Source organism: Anoplolepis gracilipes, chromosome 13, assembly GCF_047496725.1.
Source record: "Anoplolepis gracilipes chromosome 13, ASM4749672v1, whole genome shotgun sequence".
Classification (NCBI taxonomy): domain Eukaryota; kingdom Metazoa; phylum Arthropoda; class Insecta; order Hymenoptera; family Formicidae; genus Anoplolepis; species Anoplolepis gracilipes.
In genome coordinates this window covers 8898862-8919040 of record NC_132982.1, presented here as the reverse complement: position 1 = coordinate 8919040, position 20179 = coordinate 8898862, and the positions used below count along the sequence as shown (strand labels likewise).

The 20179-nt window shown below is 34.9% G+C and overlaps 1 protein-coding gene across 4 annotated transcripts in view; it reads left to right on the top strand.

Moving 5' to 3' along the window:
• LOC140672644 (uncharacterized) overlaps positions 1-20179 on the top strand; it is a 132211-nt gene that overhangs the window by 95925 nt on the left and 16107 nt on the right. For all 4 annotated transcript variants that reach the window (XM_072904951.1, XM_072904950.1, XM_072904948.1 and 1 more), the window contains one exon: positions 9001-9100. In XM_072904951.1, the coding sequence (XP_072761052.1) occupies positions 9001-9100 (100 nt within the window). The remainder of the gene's footprint in view (positions 1-9000; positions 9101-20179) is intronic.

Sequence of the window (20179 nt, the reverse complement as noted above, 5' to 3'; positions counted from 1 at the left end):
ATGCTGCTGCCGAATAGCAATCTGAAATTAATCTGACAATTATCTAGAAAACAGAAGATTTAATTAAGAAAAAAAAAGATCCTTTCTATGCTTTTATAGGATTAATAGAAATAATAAACATTTTACAACGCGATAAAATTTCGACTTTGCTGTAATTTTTACACTCAAAAAAATATTTTGTTAATGTAGATAGATTTCTAGATGTCTCAATTAACATTTATCGCTACTTTTTGTATCTGTTGGAATATTTAGATCTCATTGCCAAATTAATCACAAATATAATTATCCTTGACAATAGGCCTTAAAGATAGGCATCGCAGATGTAAATTACGCTAATAGTACGGATATAAATTCTGTCTCTGTCATTTAAATTAATCAAGTGCAAAATATATGCGGTATCACAGTATTTGCTAATAATTTATCTGTTTCACTTAATTTTTTACACCTAGAAAATTTATGTTAAAGTTGCAAGATCATTTTTTTGTATGTATATTTCGATAGTTTGTACAAATTTATAATAATTTGTCATTTATATGTGACAATTTACAACTAAATTGCTTGTGTAGGTATATTTTTAATCTAGCCGTAAAAAGAAGATTGTTCTCTCTGAACATTTTTCCAGTTCTCATTTCCTGCCCGTTGCTTCTTTCGGAGATGTTTGCGGCGCGTATATATATATATATATATATATATATATATATATATACATATACAATTCGCGAGTATTGTCCGCGAAACGACTGTTGAGACTTCACGCTCGTTCCGAGAGAGCCATAGCATGCTGAGAAGCACCGGGAGTAACGTCTTATCTTTGAAGAGGCGCGATGACATCACGGGTGCACCTGCACGTACACGTCTCTAGTGCATCGTACATTGCCGAAGAACCGACAAGTGGGGAATATTGATGCATATATATGTATATGCACGTGAGCGCATACGGGATGTATATAGGACGTCGCATCTTCGTCGGATCTTAAACTGGCAGATCAGAAATTAATTTAAAATACAATCATTTGATCGTATATGTGTAATATGTCAATTTATACGTATATCGAATATATAATATATTAATCAACTTGAACCACAATAGAAAATTTAAAGAAAATGTGATTAAAATGTATGCAATTTTCGCAAAACAATTCGATAAAAAAAAAAGAGAAAAAGATTAATACATAATTTCTTGCAGATTTGGTTTATGCTCAGAATGTTAGCAATGCTTTATCATGTCACATGAAATTCTTTCTCACAATACTGTAACTACGGTGTAACATGCTAAAAGAGAGTTTTAGTCTCTTCTAAATATATTCCAAGTGGAAACTTTTAATTCTCAAAAAGAATTATTGTCAGGACTAAGATTATTGAAATGAGATTTAAATTGTTATTCTTTCCTTCTTTCTCTCTTAAAAAAAAAAAAAAAAAAGTTACTTTATCTTAATCGCATAATCTCGTTCACTTTAATAAATTAAGTTTCTTCAAATTGTGTTTAATAGAACAAGTTACTAAGTCTCAGATTGTTACTTAAGCAAATACAGATTTAATTTCAAATTCATTGAAGAATGCTTGAATAAAAATTCTGCCAGCTAGCTTTGAAATGTCCTGTAGATACACGTGAACCTCGTATCGGATATATGCAAAAGACAGGAGTCGTCGCGACGTGTGTTTATCCTCTAAACGTGTCTCGCACTCGACGACGTTACTTCGACATCGCGAATATCTCTGTCGAGGAACGATGTTCTATCTCCTGCATCGCGAAAATATGCACAGCTGACCCCATGCAAAGACGTTGCTGCGACATTTATTACATGTGTACATACTATTGTCGGAGCAATTAATTTCATAATCTACTATTTAATTTTTAATAAATATATATTTTAACTCTACCGAAACAAAATAGTAAATTTATATAAAACTTTTAATATTACTCGCTATAAAAGAATAAAATTTAATAATACATATATATATATATATATATATATATATATATATATATATATATACAATATATATACAATAAATGAATAAATAAATATAAAACATATGAGTCGAGATTAAAAACTTTATATTACATCTAATATATTAATAATTATAATTATAATGAAAAAACTTAAATGGTTTTCAAATTTAGAACGCAAAATATAAAATTTCTTTTAAAGTTTCCAGTTGTAAACGAAACTGTTATTTTCGCCGATAAACAAATATCCGAAGGAGGCTTCGTCGAGGTTTCTCCTTGAGATATTTCGATGTTATCGTGCGGGAAAAATCAGAGCTACATTTAGCGTTGAAGGCGCACGGAGGATACGCATCTCGGTTTCGAATCGGACTCGTTTTTCTTGTCGCTCGCAAAACGAGGAGCGCGAGAGAGTCCCCCGTAGGGAACGTCGTGGCCTCGGCAACGAGTCTATAATTACCCTTTCCCTTTGCATCCTTCGTTTCTGCCAGGTTTCTGGGATTTGTAGACCAGAATACGCAGCTGCGTGTTTTCAGCGAAACTGCGCGCGCGGAGTCGCGGACTTCGCGAGTTTTGCAAACTGTGACGACTAATTTTAAACACGACTTTATACACGTCATTCGCAATATTGATAGATATATTCGATTAACGCAGGTTTATGTTGTGTTAATCATTTCGTCGAAATGTCGATAAATTCGTCGGCGAACTCGAACGGTTCGCTTTATTAAAGATTCGGGGTGAACGATGGGGCGGAAGAAGTATAGGATTGGCAATCAACGCGAGAGAATTCACTCACCCCCGTGGACGCGTTGATCGAATACATATATATATATATATATATATATATATATATATATATATATATATATATAGGTTCGGACACGCACAATGCAGTACTGCCAATCTGCTAAAGCCAAATTTTTCAATTTAATTATAACAAATTATTATGCATATTATAAATCTTGTTTTATAATCAAAATTTTTGTTTTAAATATTGACTGATATCTAAAAGAGACTTGTCGAAAAAATTATATAGTATATTGATATTCATAACATTTAATTAATTACATAAAATTCTTAAAAGATTGATAATCCATCAATTTTCCATGATTCGTAAGATATGTACGTTTTGTGTGTGTTTGTGTGAATTTTTTTTTTTTTATGGAAGAGGAATTTTAATTGGGATTTATTATAAGAACGATACACACGTAATGCATTGCCACGCCAATTAAATACATGATATAATTATCATACGTTGGTTGGCAACGCTGCACCTGAATGACCGTGCATCGAATTGCCTCGCTCGACGTGCCGCCACCCTTTTCGACCCCAGGTCGTCGGTGGTTAACTCGAGGTTCCACCTTCTTGTTACGCGATTGCTGTAGGGCAGGGGGTGCGAATGTACGCATCGGGGTTGTGCGAACAGGACGATCGGTTTGTTCGTCGACGCATCCAGTTAAAATGGTCGACCGACAAACTATAGCGAAACGTTCGTTATTAAAAACAGGGAGATGTAGTCTTTGCTTAGTAGCCCTTTAAATAAAAGTTGAAATGTTAAAAAAAAAAAGATTTTATTTTCGAATTTAGAAATTGCATTTTTTTAATATTAATCCATTTTTAAAATTTAAATAAAATCTGTTATTAAAAAAATTAATACTATGTATTGAATTTTTTTATATTATATATATATTACATTTAAAAAAAAAAATATATATATATATATATATATATATATATGATAAGAGATATAGTTTAAATAATCCATAGAGTTTCTTCTACATCGTTTCCAAAAAAAGTGTAATGTAGGAAAATTCAATATACATATTTTTAAGAAATTACGACGTGTAAAAATAACTAGTGATAAAAAAAGTTTATAGAGATTTTGCTCCATTTGATAATAAGGAAAGCCTAAAAGACTTTCGATAAAACGGAAATGGTTTATTCTAATCGAAAGTTTCGCGTTTTCAAGAACCGCGAGTCGAGGAACTTTGGCGCAATTTTCAAGATTCGAGAGGAAGCTCTTCTAAAGTCGATCGAAGGAGAAAAAAAATCGCAATCTTGGAGCGCGGAAAGATCGCCGACCAAGGGCAAGTGTGTCCCCGACCAGGACGATGCGCAGAGGTTCCGGTGTTCCTGCGGGAACCGACGGAATCGATAGACGCGCAGGCGCACCAGGCGCGCCAGGAATCGGAGTGAGAAAGAGAGGCGGCGAGAGGGTCCTCGGCGAAAGGGAATCGGGAGGGCGAGAGCGGAACGGTGGACCGACCGGCCTCCACGTTGAATCCCTCGCGGATCCGCATCCAGTGCTCGCATCACGACGACAGCCGCGATACCGCGTCCGTCCGCGTCTCCAGCCGTCCATTTCTCGTCCATCCTGCGCGTCGCGCGATCCAATCGACTCTGCAGTAACTATAGAGAAAGCAACAATCAAACCTAGACGTCACGGTTTTTTTCCCCCCCCCCCCCCCCTTCGATAAGACTACTGACACGGGCAAAAGAAACGAGGGAAAAGAAAACTCAAAACTGTACTTTAGATATGTATATATAAATATATTTATATATAGTCTTAAAAAAAAATCTTTTATACAGACAAATCCACTTATGCCATAGCGAAAGATTATTTACAGCTTTAAAGAAGGATTATAAAAAATCCCTGATCAATCAAAAAAAAACTTGTACTTATTTTTTCAAGAAACGTCGAAACTTTTTAGCGCGGTCTTGAATTTCCTGACATTTCAATTATCGCAGCAGCGCTATTGCTTTTGACGACATGCTTAAATTATGTGGCGAATCACGTCCGTCTGGAACAGACGTGGCTGATCGGAGAATGTCTAGTGTCAATACAGCCGTCCACGTGCGACGTTCTCGCAGTTTCATCTCGGAGGCGTCGACGAAGACGTGCGAGATTGAGGCCGAGTGAGCCTCCTCGGAGGGAATAACGTAATCGCTCTTCCGCCACCTGCCAGATGGACAGGCTATTTCGATGGAAGAGCCACAAGGCGCAGGAGGATGTGAGTATCCGCGAGATCGGAATTTGCATTAGATTATGCGAATCGCACAATAAAAATTCCGAGGAGAAGACTGGCTGCAAAAAGCCCTCGCTTATTTCTGCTGAATAATATCGCGATAAATTCAAGTATCGCATGAGAAATGATACCAATTTGAAAACGTCTGAAAGATATTAAAGACGTCATCTTTTAAATAGTCTTTCTTTATTTTGTCAAATATTTGATTACGTATATTTTAGTACATTTTTGGATACAATCTTAAATCGGAAACTCTTTCTATTTGTGGCTGTTGCAATATACATTTACAGTATACATAAAGTATCTTATCAAGATAAAAGAGAAAAGTATTTTGTTTTGTTTTAGTGGAAACACTATAGGATCGGATTAAATAAAGTATCTTCCCTGTAAGATACTTTCTCGGGGAAACTTCTGATATTACTACTTTAAAAGTTAGGAAGAGAACATTGTATTAGAGGAAGGAGGAAGTAAAAAACAAAAAAAAAAAAAAGAAAAAGATCGTTAAATGAAGTCGCCGTAAAATGTTGGCTAGAATAGCTCTGTACCGATAGAGAGCTCTTTTTACGCCGAGCTTCAGCGCGATATTCCTGGGTATATCGTTACGGTAATACACATAAATATGAACGCGAAACAGATATGGGCGTAACGTCCACGGGTTTCGCGTTACAGGAAGAGCCTTATCCGTACGGATCTAATTGTTGCGCCGGTTGTGGCCGAATGATGGTTAAGCGGGTCGTTCACCACACCCACACGCGCCGAACTCCCGTCGCCGATACGATACGATACGTCGAGTGCGAACGGGAAGAATTGAACGAAATAAAACGAATCCGGTATAAATAGAATGTGAAATTCCCCAATTCAAGAGGGCTTTATGGAGAGACATTCGTGAAATTCCCGGAAAAATGCGCCGATCTTTCTGGAAAGTTTTCACCCGAAAAATTGAAAGGCGATTATTAATTATGACTTATCCATTAGATAATGTGTCCATTTATTATCGAGATACATATAAGGGATTTCTAAGTGTCGCTTGAATTAACTGCTAAATATTTTTTCAATCTTTTTTTTCAGACTTAAAATTTATATAAAATGCACTTTTTTATCATTTCAGTTATTATAAAATTTATACATATCGAAAATAAATTACCGCGATTAATAATTAAATATACTTTCACATTCGTCCGCTTGTTGAAAATTTACGGGAATCAGTGCCTCTAACAATTTCACGAATTACGTCAAATACAATGATTTTACGAGCCGCAATTGAGATCGTACACGTACAAATAATAATATATAGCGTTGTCTGTGCACGCGGTTGCGTTTGAAAACATATATCTCGTACTTGAAATATTCATAACGATTAAAATACACGAAGAACTTCGAGAATATACCTACATACCTTTGATTGATTTTCGCAGACCGACAACTATATAAATTTGCAATTCGCTAAAAGAGGAATGTTTGCTCGCATACATGTATATCGCTTGGCTGTTTATAAATTTCTTTTACAAGACAATTTACATGACGAGTTTCCGTTTGACACTAAGGTGATCTATTTACATTGTATCGAGCTACCCGATTCGCGCGTTAAACTTAAGTGACCCAGTATAGTCACCGCGTCCAGGTCGTTCACTTCATTAGGGTTATCGATGCATGCCGACCAGGTTAGTCCGCATAAAGGCGTGATTATACAAGGCGCGTTATCCATCCTTAGAAGCGGCAAACCTCGTCGTCGCTGGCACGATTTCAACGCGCAGAACGTTGAAAGGCAGCGCCGGCTAATCAACTACGTGTCGCCGACTTGCTGATAACACAAAGGCTACTTTATTTTTATCTCGCTCGGAAATAACTGTTAAAAATAAAATTTTCACCTCTAATAAAGGTTCTTACCTTAATTTTATTTTTCTTCTTAGAAGAAGAGATGTGTAGGGTAAACTCGCCGGGTAAGATGGCCATAGTTTTTTAAAATGCAAAATACATATAATACTTTTATTTTTGTTATTTTTTTAATAGTGTTTGGCATATTATATTTTCACTGAAGTTTAAATTACGTAATATTATCGAAATTGAAAGGAAAATATTTCATAGAAATTTTATATCATCAAAATAGTACAGCATAAGCATGGGTCATCTTACCCAAGTTTACCCAAGTTTTTAAGGAAAGGATGATACCTAACCATAGTGACGGAAAGATGGCCATAATATTGATAAAAAAATAGTGAAAACGAAAATAAAAATTATAGAGCAATTTAAAATCATATAACAATTTACATACCTTTATAATATGTCTAACGTCGATTACGATAGCTTAACTGTCATTTATTCGACGTTATAACAGTTTTTAGTGGACAAATGAAAAACTTTGTAGGTAGTCAAAAGTAAAAATATGATATAAGATTCACAATATCGTTATTTCGAATAATGTATGCACATAAACTACTGTAAATATCGATTATCTTTGATAATGAATAAAAAAGCGCACTATGTAGCGATTATTGAAAAAATTATAGCCTATGGCCATCATATGCTAGTTTACCCTATATCAAGCATTTTTTCTTAACAACTTTTCAAATAAATATTGTTTTTTCATTATTATTAGATTATTATTATTAAAATATGAAGTCGGATTCAGATTTTTAATGTAAATATTTTTCTTTAATGAAATTCTTTATTAAAATTGCGCTCACTATGGGAGCTACTCAAGATATGCAGTGCACTTTACAACCTTGGCTAATTTTCTTGGAATTTCTAAAAAACTATGCGAGTGTATTAATTACTCATATATCGCAACTAAGGGTAGTCGCTTTCCGAAGATTAATTATCACGATCGACGAGGAGACTAATTTTGAAGTAGATAGTATCGCGTCTGTCTTTTTCTCTCTCGATTAATCTTCTGATAAGCCAGCCTGGTGAAAACCGGAACATCATGAATATTTTTTGTATAAAAAACATCTCATCTAAATGAGGTAAATGAAAAATGAATTGCGAGTCAACATTATTATTCCAGATGTACAGCACACAAATAAAAGATCAGTTATGCATAATCCAAAATTATTTAAAAAGTAAACCGGAAACATTCACGGTAGTATTAAAAAATTATCTTTTAACATTTTAAAAGCATTAAGCTTTTCATCATTTAATAAATTAATTCAGTTGCCAGGGAACTTTTAGTTTTATTTAACATAAAAAATAAAGGACGAGAGAAAATTGGATTCTATATGTTGTGTCAAGAAAATGGAAAAGTAGATAAAATTTTAGAAAAGACCATTATGAAATCCGATGATCCCCTCATATATACAGCCGTCGTATAAAATCAATTTCTTCCCCTTATATAGCACACCGTTATCAGGAATTATCTGGCGGAAATTGGGTGAACGAATCTGACGGCTTTGTACAAATCATATCGTCGGCGAGAGTTGGAAACGTAAAGGGATCTCGAACGGATTACGGATCGACTTGAATTCTCGAGGCGACGAGGTCGAAGAAATGTCTGACTCGCTTCTCACGCGGGTTCACTCTGTGAATACCGCATTTTTTCCCCTACACGTGGGATATCACATTTTTCGGTTGACGATTCAGATATCAAGAATACATTCGTGTCCATGGTTCATTGATACTATGCAAAATAGAAAGAAATCCGAACCAGCGTCCAAAGAAAAAGATAAAAGTAGCACTGAATTTTATCCATTAAATGTATTTTTTTATCATTTCATCCTTTTATGTCGTGTATTTAAAGAAACCGATGATGTTGGCATTTTTTAAGTATTGATATCTATCTATTTTGTGAATTTATTATATTTGTTAAATTTATTATTGGTATTATATCATGTTACATTATTATCTTAATCTTTCTCTAAATGTAAACAAAACTTTTACATTCTCTCGTTCGAGGAATTCTTCGGAACGAGAGAGATAACTAGTAGTAGGTCATTGCCCTCTCTACCCTCGCTTAACATACTGCGGCAGATCGAACTCTCTGGGTTGCAGCGAGGCTCAAGTTTAACATGTTTGCTATCTTTTGTGTTGCAGGGTCTTGACAATGTAAGCTCGGCGACCCTCAGGCCCTTTAACTCTGACATCAACACGCCGAGGATCGACAGCTACAGGTTCTCCATGGCGAATCTCGAAGGTAAGCTCGTTTGAGGCTTTATCGAGCCGGGCTTCCGGGAAAGGTGCTTTTTTTTCGATCTTCACGCGTGTCGAGAGGCATCTCTCGTCGCGAGAGACGAAAAGTCGCTTTTGAACGACGTGACGTCAACCACTCGAGTCATTCGGTCTCTGACGACTTCTCCCGACGATTTTTCCTCCACGCTCCATTTTCCCCGCTCGAGTAGATGATGGAGATGACGGTGGCTCGCTGACACGTTCCCCGCTCTCGATCGATCAACGCCAGAAGTCCAGGACGAGCCCTGGATATCCGCGCGACGGAATTTCGTACGCTTTCTCCTCGCAAAGAGGATGCAACGGTATCCCGCGGTGCGTGAATTTTATCGGGAGCTTTCTGTGCGAGGAAACTAACGAGACATCTGTAATACAAATCATCCTGTCATAAAAATTTATTTCGGCCATTTTTTTTTCCGCGTTTATAAGCGGCCGCTCGGTTTCTTTGACCGCCTGTCCGTCTCGATAACGTCACTTGGCTTTCTCTCCTCTTTTGATACATATTTCTATTTATCCGCGACTATTCATCTGAGAAATTTATATATACTTTCACGAGAATTTTTTCAATTATTTGTAATATAATTTTTAAATATTCTATTTTATAATCCGTATCTTATTCATAATATTATTTCAAGAAGTTAATTTTAAAGGTATTTGTGCGCAGTTTATTTTAAATATTTTTTTTTTGTTACATACATTTTATATTTTGTAGAATAATTGTACGATTATACACGTCATGATTTTGCCTTTCGATTTCCGTTCTTATACTTCTCATCCTCGCCCACGTGCGATTATAAGAGAAGCGGAGGAAGACGGAGACGCCAAAAGATTCTGAAAAGAACGTGCGTGCGATCTCTATCTCTTTCTCCTCTCTTTATCGTTGCTGCTCTCGACTCGTGCAGAACTCGAGGGCGGACAATCGATACGGTGATATATCGTCCTTGCGCGATGCAAAGATCGAAAGTTATATTATATATATGTGCAAAGCGGGACGGATTTATCGCAGAGGTGGGATTATATTATTTTGCCTCTCCAGCGTTAATGATTCATCTGGGAACCGTGAACCCTTGAGCGAGACACGCGTCCAATCCCTCACAGAGGTGCTCAAAGCTTTGCTTCGTCTATTACATTTCGAAATTTGTGAATTACTACAATCTATTCAACCTATTTGAGCCCACACTCGCGTAAAACTCAATAAATTGATTTATTATTTAACAAGAAATACATCCGAAAAATAATATATTTCCATCTTTAGTATTATAACAAAATAAACATTTACAATAATATTGTATCCAAAAGTAATCCCCGTGGAAATTTTTACTGACAAAATATGTTTATCGAAAGAAATGATTTTTTTTTTTTTTTTTTTTTTTTTTTTTTTATGCAAAAAGCATCACTCAAAAAAATAATCTTGAAACTTCAAACAAAAATTTTCTAGGTGTAAAAAATTAACTGAAGCAGATAAATTATTATGATACTGCATATATTTTTCACTTGATCAATTTAAATGACAAAGACAGAATTTATATCTGTACTATTAGTGTAATTTAGACAGAAAATTTTTCCGCGATGCCTATCTTTAAGGCCTATTGTCAAGGACAATTATATTTGTGATTAATATTTGCCAATGGGATCTAAATTTTCTAGAAGTATCGCTAGAATATTGCTGCTATAAATTCTATAAATGATAAACAATATTCCAACAGATAGAAAAAGTAGCGATAAATTTTAATTGAGACATCTAGAAATCGATCTTCATTAGCAAAATATTTTTTTGAGTGGCAACTTTTAGCTTTTCAAATTCTTATCAGATATCGTCGCGAGACTTGAGAGACTCGCAGGACGCAAGCACGTTTGAAAAGAATCTCTCCTCGAGGCTTCGAGTCACGAGGAATTCTCGTTACGGTATTTTCAGGGCGTGATGCTCGGGTTTCGCGACGCGTGAAAAATCGCGAGACGTGCGATCAATTACGGCGTCCTGTTTGCCGTGCGTGGAATACTTAATCGATCATCATCTCTCGCATTAAAATAGCACGCCAGGCGGGCGTCGCTTCAATCCGTACGTCACGATGATTACATACAGAAGATTACATATCCGTCTTTCCTATTTTCGCGGCTCGTCCGCTCTTCTGACATTCCTCAGATAAGGCGATGACGAATACTCTATTCCGAAAGGCCTACTCTCTTGCGAAAAGTATTCGACAGAATATGTTGCTCGCATCAAACTACATGATATATATATATATAAATTTTTGTGATAACTTGATAATAATATTTAATAATTTATTAATTCTTTTGGTCTATAAATATTTAATATAACATAACAACAAATATATATATAATACAAAATGTAATTGTATTAATACATTCTTGAAAATGAAAGCTACAGATATTTTTAGAGACTTTTTTATGAATCCGATATAATCTATCATGTGTTGCTGTAGTTTAAAGTATCTATAAAAAGATTGAAATACATTTAGAAAGCTTCAATATTGTGTTTAGATGTTATTTTCAAAAACATATTTAATTTTACTTGCACTTTAATTTCTCTTGAAAAACGGATGAATTTTAAATTCGCGAATATATGAATAAGACATATGCTGCTTTATGAAATAAATCAGAGAGAAAACGCAATAATTTCACGCAAAATGTGTGATACTGAATAAAGACAAAAAAAAAAAAAAAAAAAAAAAAAAAATTCTATCAAAAAAACTATTATATATAATAAAACCCGACAGAGGTAGGGACGTACAGCAATTTTCAGCCGCTTTTCTTTATAGTCTCGTTCGCTTTCGCAAGATCAGGGACATTGTTCGAACTTCGACCTGTCATCATTAAACCGAAATTGCAGGCCGTGCCTTCCGGAGACGGACGGGCGAACAACAGCGGGTGTAGACAGCAATATCCTCTCCCGAGTGCCATTCTTTTAAATCCCGACGAATCTACCCGAAGTCACGCTATAAAACGCCCGTAAAACGCTATGTCACAGTAGCATTCGAGGACACGTGCACATGCACTTGCGCGCAAGACTTAAGCGGCGTCCAGACGATCGTAAAGGGCGCGAAATCGTAACATTGGAGTCCGCTCTTGATCGATCGTAATGTGATTGCGAGGGATTAGGAGGTTTAAAATGGGGATAGTAATGGGTCTCTCTTGAATTCGACAAGCGTCGATTTGCTCGCACTCTGTTGGGAAACGAGATTCTAACGATGAAAATTAAACCACCTTCGTCACTTGACCGGTTCGCTAACTATATTAAATTACTTAATTGCGTAAAGTTATTATATATGTTAAAGATATAGCGAAGACGTCTACATATATAATCGGGTGACGCGATAATTATAGGGGGTACGATCGCGACGTAACGATAATTAAACTAGAATGGAAATGTGTATTAAGGCAATCGAGTCAATTCATTTTCGAGTTATGGGGAGAATATCGATAAGGCGTGTTACGGTGCCAATGGAGCGAATCGTCGACTGAGTGAACGACGGAATATACGGAGAATGTTTAATGCATCGCAGGCGGCCATTCACGGTTCCTTTTCGTTGGTTTTAAACCCGGCTCGCGCCTGTGGTTTTATTGCTCGCTATATAACGCGCTCGTTTCAGCGTTTCCTCTCTCGAACGACCGGCGTATAAAACTATTGCACACTTCGCGACCGCTGTTACATGTTAACTGCTACCCGTTAACTCACACTTTTATTAACGCTCGCTTTGGAAAATTCAATTTGTACCATTTATCAATGTTTAAAAATGAATCGCTTTCTATTTGCCGTTTTAATTTTTTACAAGATACAATTTGTTTTTATCAATTAATCGCGAAAAACTGACAATATTTTCGTGCACTCTTGCGGTGATAATTTATTCACGCGAGAGAGGCTTAATTATTCGTTAAACGCGCGCTAAGAGTAATTTATGCGCCGTACCGAGCGCAATATTTAATTATTTATGAAGCTACAACACCGGCAAAGTATCAATAGCCGCGAAGTCGGCGGAGTGCATCGTTGGTGAAAAAAAAAAGGAGAACGAAATCTTCAGGACGAAGCGGGAATATGAAACGGCCATTCTGTATGAATTATGTAAAGATAATGAGACATAGTCTATCTAATAATTTTAAAAACAAACAAGTCGGTTAAACGAGTTTATTAAATAATTTAGCGTTTCTTATCTCTATCGTCGAATTATAAATATATTCATTTTATATTTATTTTATTTGTGCATATCAGTTTTCATTATATTTTTATTGGATATTTACAAAATAAATTATGCCATGATATTATCATGTTAATACAGCAACAAATTTTGATTGAATCTTTCTCTCTTTTTGAAAATGCAGTTTCTTGCCATTTTTTTTTCCTTGGCATTTAAGCATCCAAAAAAATTCGATAGTGTTTTATTAGATCTTTGTTAAGTGACTTGAAATATTAATCGCTTTTGTTTTCCTCTATTCTGTTCCGCTGGTCCGTAAACTTATGCGTTCATCTCGCGCGACCGGATGTCATTTTAACGGCTCCTGCCAATTTGTAAGAATCCATAGGATAGAAACGAGCGTGTCCGTTAACGAGATCAATGTCGACGAATACATCAATCTTTTTTGCTCCTTTTTCATCCATAAATCATCGTATCAGACCGTCGAACTATTCGCCGTTTCCATTCGCTCGAGCATAAGGTAACATTATGATAATTCTCATCGAATGAACACGACTTAGAGACAGTTGACGAGACCGATCTTTAACATTTCTGGGGAATTCCTTACGCGTTATTATTTATTTAGCAATATCAGAAAAAATTGACAATATTGTCAATCAAATTGGTATTATATAAACATATTCGCGATTGATTATTTAATTAATTAATTAATCAATTCCCCAGAAATGTTAAAGATCGGTCTCGTCAACTGTCTCTAAGTCGCGTTCATTCGACGAGAATTATCATCATGTTTTTGATATATTAGCTTTTAGAGCGTTAAATAAAATATTTCAAAATCTATATCCAAAAAAATATGGGATATAAGCAAAAATTAATAATAAATAAATTCACAAGAAATGTCATCGAGATTACGAGCAGGAGAATGTCATTGTCTCATCTGACATTTCTACTAATGCTAGTTTAATGTCTTCTCTCTTTAAGCCACCCCCGCATCATTCGCTTCCTCGCACAGCTCACTGAATATTCACCGAGACTTCTCGTCTTCACTCCTCGTTTCGTTCTTCTCGTTTCCTTTGTACGACGCTCGGATGACTTCACCGTGCTACTTTTCCCACTATTTTCGTTGAAAGATGTTTAGAGTGACGTTTCTTCATTGGATCGAAAATATCGAAACATCAAAGTAAAAAAAAATCTTAATTTCCATCAATTTGTTTAACAAGAAAGAATTAAAATTTTAAAAAAATCTGTATTTCGTAGAATTTAAATATTTAATATTGCTCAGTTTTAGGAAGATATGTCAAAAAATTTAAAAGATTCCAATATCACTTGCCGTTATTTCATAATTTAAAAATCGATAACTTTCTTTCTTTAAATTAGAGTAATAAACATCAGGGATTTTTTCACAGAAAAAGAAATTTCTCTCGCGTCATCTAATGGCAACGATGTATTATCTACGCTTGTCGAAATTTTATTAAAGCACACGAGAAAATGCCCACCGGCGCCGTCGGTTTTCTCGAGATTGCGAACATCATAGCGAAATTTCTGCGTATTCCCCCATTCGACATCTACGCTAATATTCCTATTCAAGGATCGCCTTAACTCGAATTGTCGCGTTGACTCCTCCATGAACGCTCGTTGAATCTACTCTCGTTTTCGGTAGTTTCTACATCGTATTCGCCATCCTGAAGAGAAAACCTCCGATACCCTTCCTCCTCATCTTTCAACGCTGTAATATATTCTCTCTCTCTCTCTCTCTCTGAGAAATTATTTTTCCTAATTCAAAAATTTCTGAAAATTCAGAGATATTACGGAGACAACATTGTAACTTATCACAGAAATTTATTTTTTAACAGACTTTAAAATAATTTTATATAATATCGAAAACTTTATATACGATATAAATATGTAAAAATATAATATATATATTTTTATATGTTTTACAGAGTACTATGTATTAATATAAACATACATATATATATATATATATATATATATATATATATATATATATATAATATAAAAAAATATTAAATATATACACAAAATTACTTTTTCTTATAATAGAAGAAATATTCAAATACGTAAAAAAATTTCTTTTATGTTTTGGGAGAAACTTAACGTGGATTAAAATAATTTTTAAATCGTTTTGCTTAATAATTACAAAAACGCAAAAAGCGAAACTGCGTTTCTGTCCAATACTTTCGACATTTTTTTCATTTCATCGAGAGAATAACAAGGCGGCATTATGAAAAATTTCTTCAGTAGATCAGACCACTATTGCGACAGACGAAACGACCGGCATTACGGTTCGCAGTTGCATAGCGGTGCAGTGCAGCTAATGAGCGCGCGCGGTTATATGCAACTGTGCTTTCAGCTGCGCGGCGCGGCAGGAGTTTTAAGATTATTATTTGGCATTTAACCCAATTACGTTCTTCTCCCGTTGGTGATTCGACACGCTCTCGTCATAATTTGTTTCATCGTCTTGAAGCTATACTTCGCGTTATTGTAATTCAGCAACAAAACGACTATCGACTTTCACAGTTTTATTCCTTTTCATGCATAAATTTTTATTATTCTTATTTCGATTATATAAAACATTAATAGTTTTAATTTTATATATACATAAATAATAAAGTTTGTATCTATATAAATAAACAGTAAATTAATATAAAGCTACATAATGCGTAAAAAGGTTGTGTCAATAAAATGTAAATAATAAAAATATTATCTATTAATATTTCTCTATAGAGAGTACAATGTAAGGCAATGACCGAAAGCCAAATATGCAAATGGTTCAATTACCACGATTCTTTCCGTCATGTTTAACCGGCGATTTCCCATCCCGGCGCATCCACGTGTATCTTGACAAAACTCGACACGCAACGATGAGGGGTGCATCTGTCAAACAAGTGCCAAGTCACGTGACAGTAGGCGAGGCTCATTAGTTAATTAAACAAAGTTTGTTTAAACACGCGAGCTCGACCTTGTCTTTTTCCCCTTCTCCCTCCCTCTCTCTTTATTTTTCTTCATACTATTTTTTTTAAAGCTTTCATTTTTACGTAATCCTATGTCGTATAAATTTCCTCTCACGACAGTCTCTTCTCAAACGTCACCGTTTTTTTTATAATAATGCACGTCTCGTTCGAGATACAGATCTCAAAGATACAAACAGCTAAAAAATCAAAAGAAATTAATATAATTAAAATTAAAAAAAGACCATCAATAAAAATATTTCAATAAAAATATTACTTGCACGTAAATAAATTACATTGAAAATAAATGACAGTTAATGTAGAAACAATAAGACTATGCTATGAAAACAATTTATGTATAGTCGGCTACACAAAGACTATCGGCAAAACTGATTGAATCATCGATATCGGCGGAAATCAATCTGCCCGCCGGCAGCTCCGGCAAATTGTTGCGGTAATTGCGACACACGAGGTCCATTCGCTTCGCGCGATGTATCAACTGTCAATTAAGGAAAATCGGCGTTTTATAAAAAAATAAAAAAAAACGATGCTCAATTTGTTGAGGACTCGCGAACAATTCATCGGAATATTAATTCAATAATAATAAACTTGTATTATCGATCAAAGTCAATTTATAATGCGAATAAAATATTTCATATCGTTTATTTTAGTTGAGTAAATATGCGTGAAATATTATCGAAGAGAATATCAAACTAAGTTCGGAAGAAGTTAACTCGGAGTGTACAAGTGGTAGTTATAAATTTCAAAGTTCCCGAAGTGAGGCTTCCTCTTTCTCGTCCTCTTTCGTTGCGATTCCTTCGTCGGAACGATAATCCACCGCTGGACAGCGGCCTCTCTGTCTCGTATAGAAAGTGCGTATGGTTTACCGAGTGCGTAAATATGTATTAACCGCGCGAGTGCGTGCACTGGCGTCCCCGGCACTTTTCCGATTTCACGCCGCGTGGAAAAACAGCCTGAGCGGAAAATGAACCGGTGCGGCACACGCGTAACTGGCTAATCGCTTTTATCCGTCATCTCGCGACCGGTTTTCCAGTCGCCTCTCTTTCCCTCTCGAAAATCGAGTTAGAACAACCGACTAACGTAGATCCATTGCCAATAAAAGATAGATAGATAGATAGAGAGAGAGAGAGAGAAAGAGAGAGAGAGAGAGAAAGAGAGAGAGAGAGAGAGAAAGATTATTCCACCGGCGCTTTCATTAACACTCGCACTTACACTTGGAAAAGCGGGAGAGCGCGTGTTAATCGATCTCGCTTGCACTTTTTCTCCTCGTAACCTTTGAGAGAAAAAAATTCGATATCGAAACCTGTCGAGACGATTCGATTAAATTCAGCTGACGCGACCGGCATTCCAGATAATTAATGTAGTAATTACGCTCGTTTGATTATCAAGAAGCGCTCGAAAGTTTCACTATATGTAATTTTGATATAAGCTTTTGGATGCGTGTTGTAAAAATAAGTCTTTTCGCAGTTTCAGGTCTGCAATAATTTCTCGAGATTAATTCGTATAGTTAGATTTTACGAGCGAATAAAGGTTTGGAATAAATAATAAATTTAAAAGAATACAGAAACGCACGTTCTCGATATATTATGATTTTAATTATCTGAGATGAAAGCAAGCGATAAAAGCGAATTGCGTAATAGCGGCTATAATATAATCGATTATAAGCAAAAAGTTATTGCGCACACAAGGCGTTAGGACGTGAAATTACTAAAATCTATTTCTCTTTTAATTGTGAATAAATATATATCGCGGATATTTGCTAAGTTGCAGGAAAGCTCATTAAAATATAAAAGTTTATATGATAGAATATTTTTATATTGAATTCTGAAGAGAGAGAGAGAGAGAGAGAGAGAGAGAGAGAGAGAGAGAGAGAGAGAGAGAGAGAGAGAGAGAGAGAGAGAGAGAGAGAGAGAGAGAGAGATACTTTTCAAGAGAATGTATCTGTTTGCTAATCATCACGTTCGGTGGAAAGCAATATACATAACTTGTTTAATTAACAGTTGTGCTGGTACTCTCGATAGCGCTAGATTAAAATTATATTTCCCATGGGATATTTGCACGAAAGAACGAACAGGACATATCTCATTTAATTAAAAAAATATTGAAGAGAAATGGGATCAATAGCACAAGTAATCCATGACATAAATATGATCGAATAATTGATAAGTCGCTTTTTAATACTCCAATATTTTATTTTATTTTCATCTTTTAATTAATCTAAATATGCGTTCCAAGAGATGTTTAAAAGAATTACTCCAAAAAGATGCTTAATTTCCGATCAGTTTCGATCAGTTTATAATTATTACGCCGGATGCGCTTGGATGTGTAACTAACCACATTACATCATATGCGCGGGTTAAGGGGGTTAAGTATGATTTATATAGCTAAGCTGTCGTTTATACACGCGCGAGCTTATCGGAGCGAGAGAAGAGCGCGTTTACGCGAAAATAGCGCGAAAATATTTGACGCCGGCTCGACTGATTTATGCGGCTCGATTAATCTAGGTTACAGCTATCGAGCGCGTTTGCGTATTCGCATAATCGGCAGGGTGAACGAACCTTCGCGTCGGGGAAAGTAAGAAGCTTTATATCCGCGAAATTACTCGATTAATCGTCGTTCCAGCATGTCGGATCACTCTTGTTTTGCGTATAAATTTTTAATGAGCGCTTGAGAGATGGAAATTCAAATTAGCGGGGAAATAAATTGAAGTGGCATACGCTCAAGTATTATATAAAATAAAGTTGCTATATCGTTTCTTTGTAGAATGATCGATTCGAAATTATGTGGTGTATTATATTCTGATATACATATTTCGCGATACAACAATAATTTTCTTTGATTTTCTTTCGATGCGGAAATTATATTTACATTATTGCATTATTCCGAGGAGTTTGCCGATAGACACATTGGCGTCGATTAATCCCTATATTTTATTCGTTGCTTCTGATGGATGATGATCGGTTTCCTCCGTCTCGATGACACACGAGTCAGAGTGGACGCCTTGGTGCGCTCATTTCATTGTCGTCTCTTTGCCATTTATCTAATCATCACTCTGGCGCCCACACTTCAATCAATAACGAATTCTCTGGCTCGTGCATTGTGATAATGCTATGTGTTGTAGGCTTGATCTGTTTCTCGACGATTACAAATAAAACTCGATTATTAGATTATTACGATTTTATAGCGACTATTAAAAAAATAATATATATATATATATATATATATATATATATATATATATATATATGGTCGTAATATAATATTATATAAAATTGTTATATTATTCGGGGACTATTCCGTTTCTTTTCTTTACAGTGTATAAAGTTTATATAACTCAGTATGCATGCTTCTCAGTATACGATCAAATACTTAAATTGCAAATGACTATAATTAAAGCGAATAAGTTTTTATTTTGCGTTGGTGAAGAAATTCGTCTATTGTGATAATTTAACTGAGAAAGACATGAGATAGAATTTTTGATTATAAAATATTTTTTAAAAAAATGAAATTTTATATACATTAATGAACTAAATTACTTGATTTGAAAAGATTAGATACTACTCAAATTTTCAAAATTAAGTGAAAAGGCAATGTTATATAAGCGTTATAAATTATATAAATAATAATAGAAAAATACAAAAAATAGAAAATATTATATTAATTATATTTATATTTTTTATAATTTTATATTTATAATTAGTATATATCAATAATAATATAGCGAAAAATAATATGGCAAAGAGGAAAATTAGAATATTTTATATTAATATTTAATAAATTATTGAAATTAACTTTGATTGAAAATAAATAGCATTTCTTCGAAAATCAAATTATGAATTTAGAATTGAAACTAGATTTAAAGATAGGCATATTACTGCTAACGTTATTACAAATTTATAATTG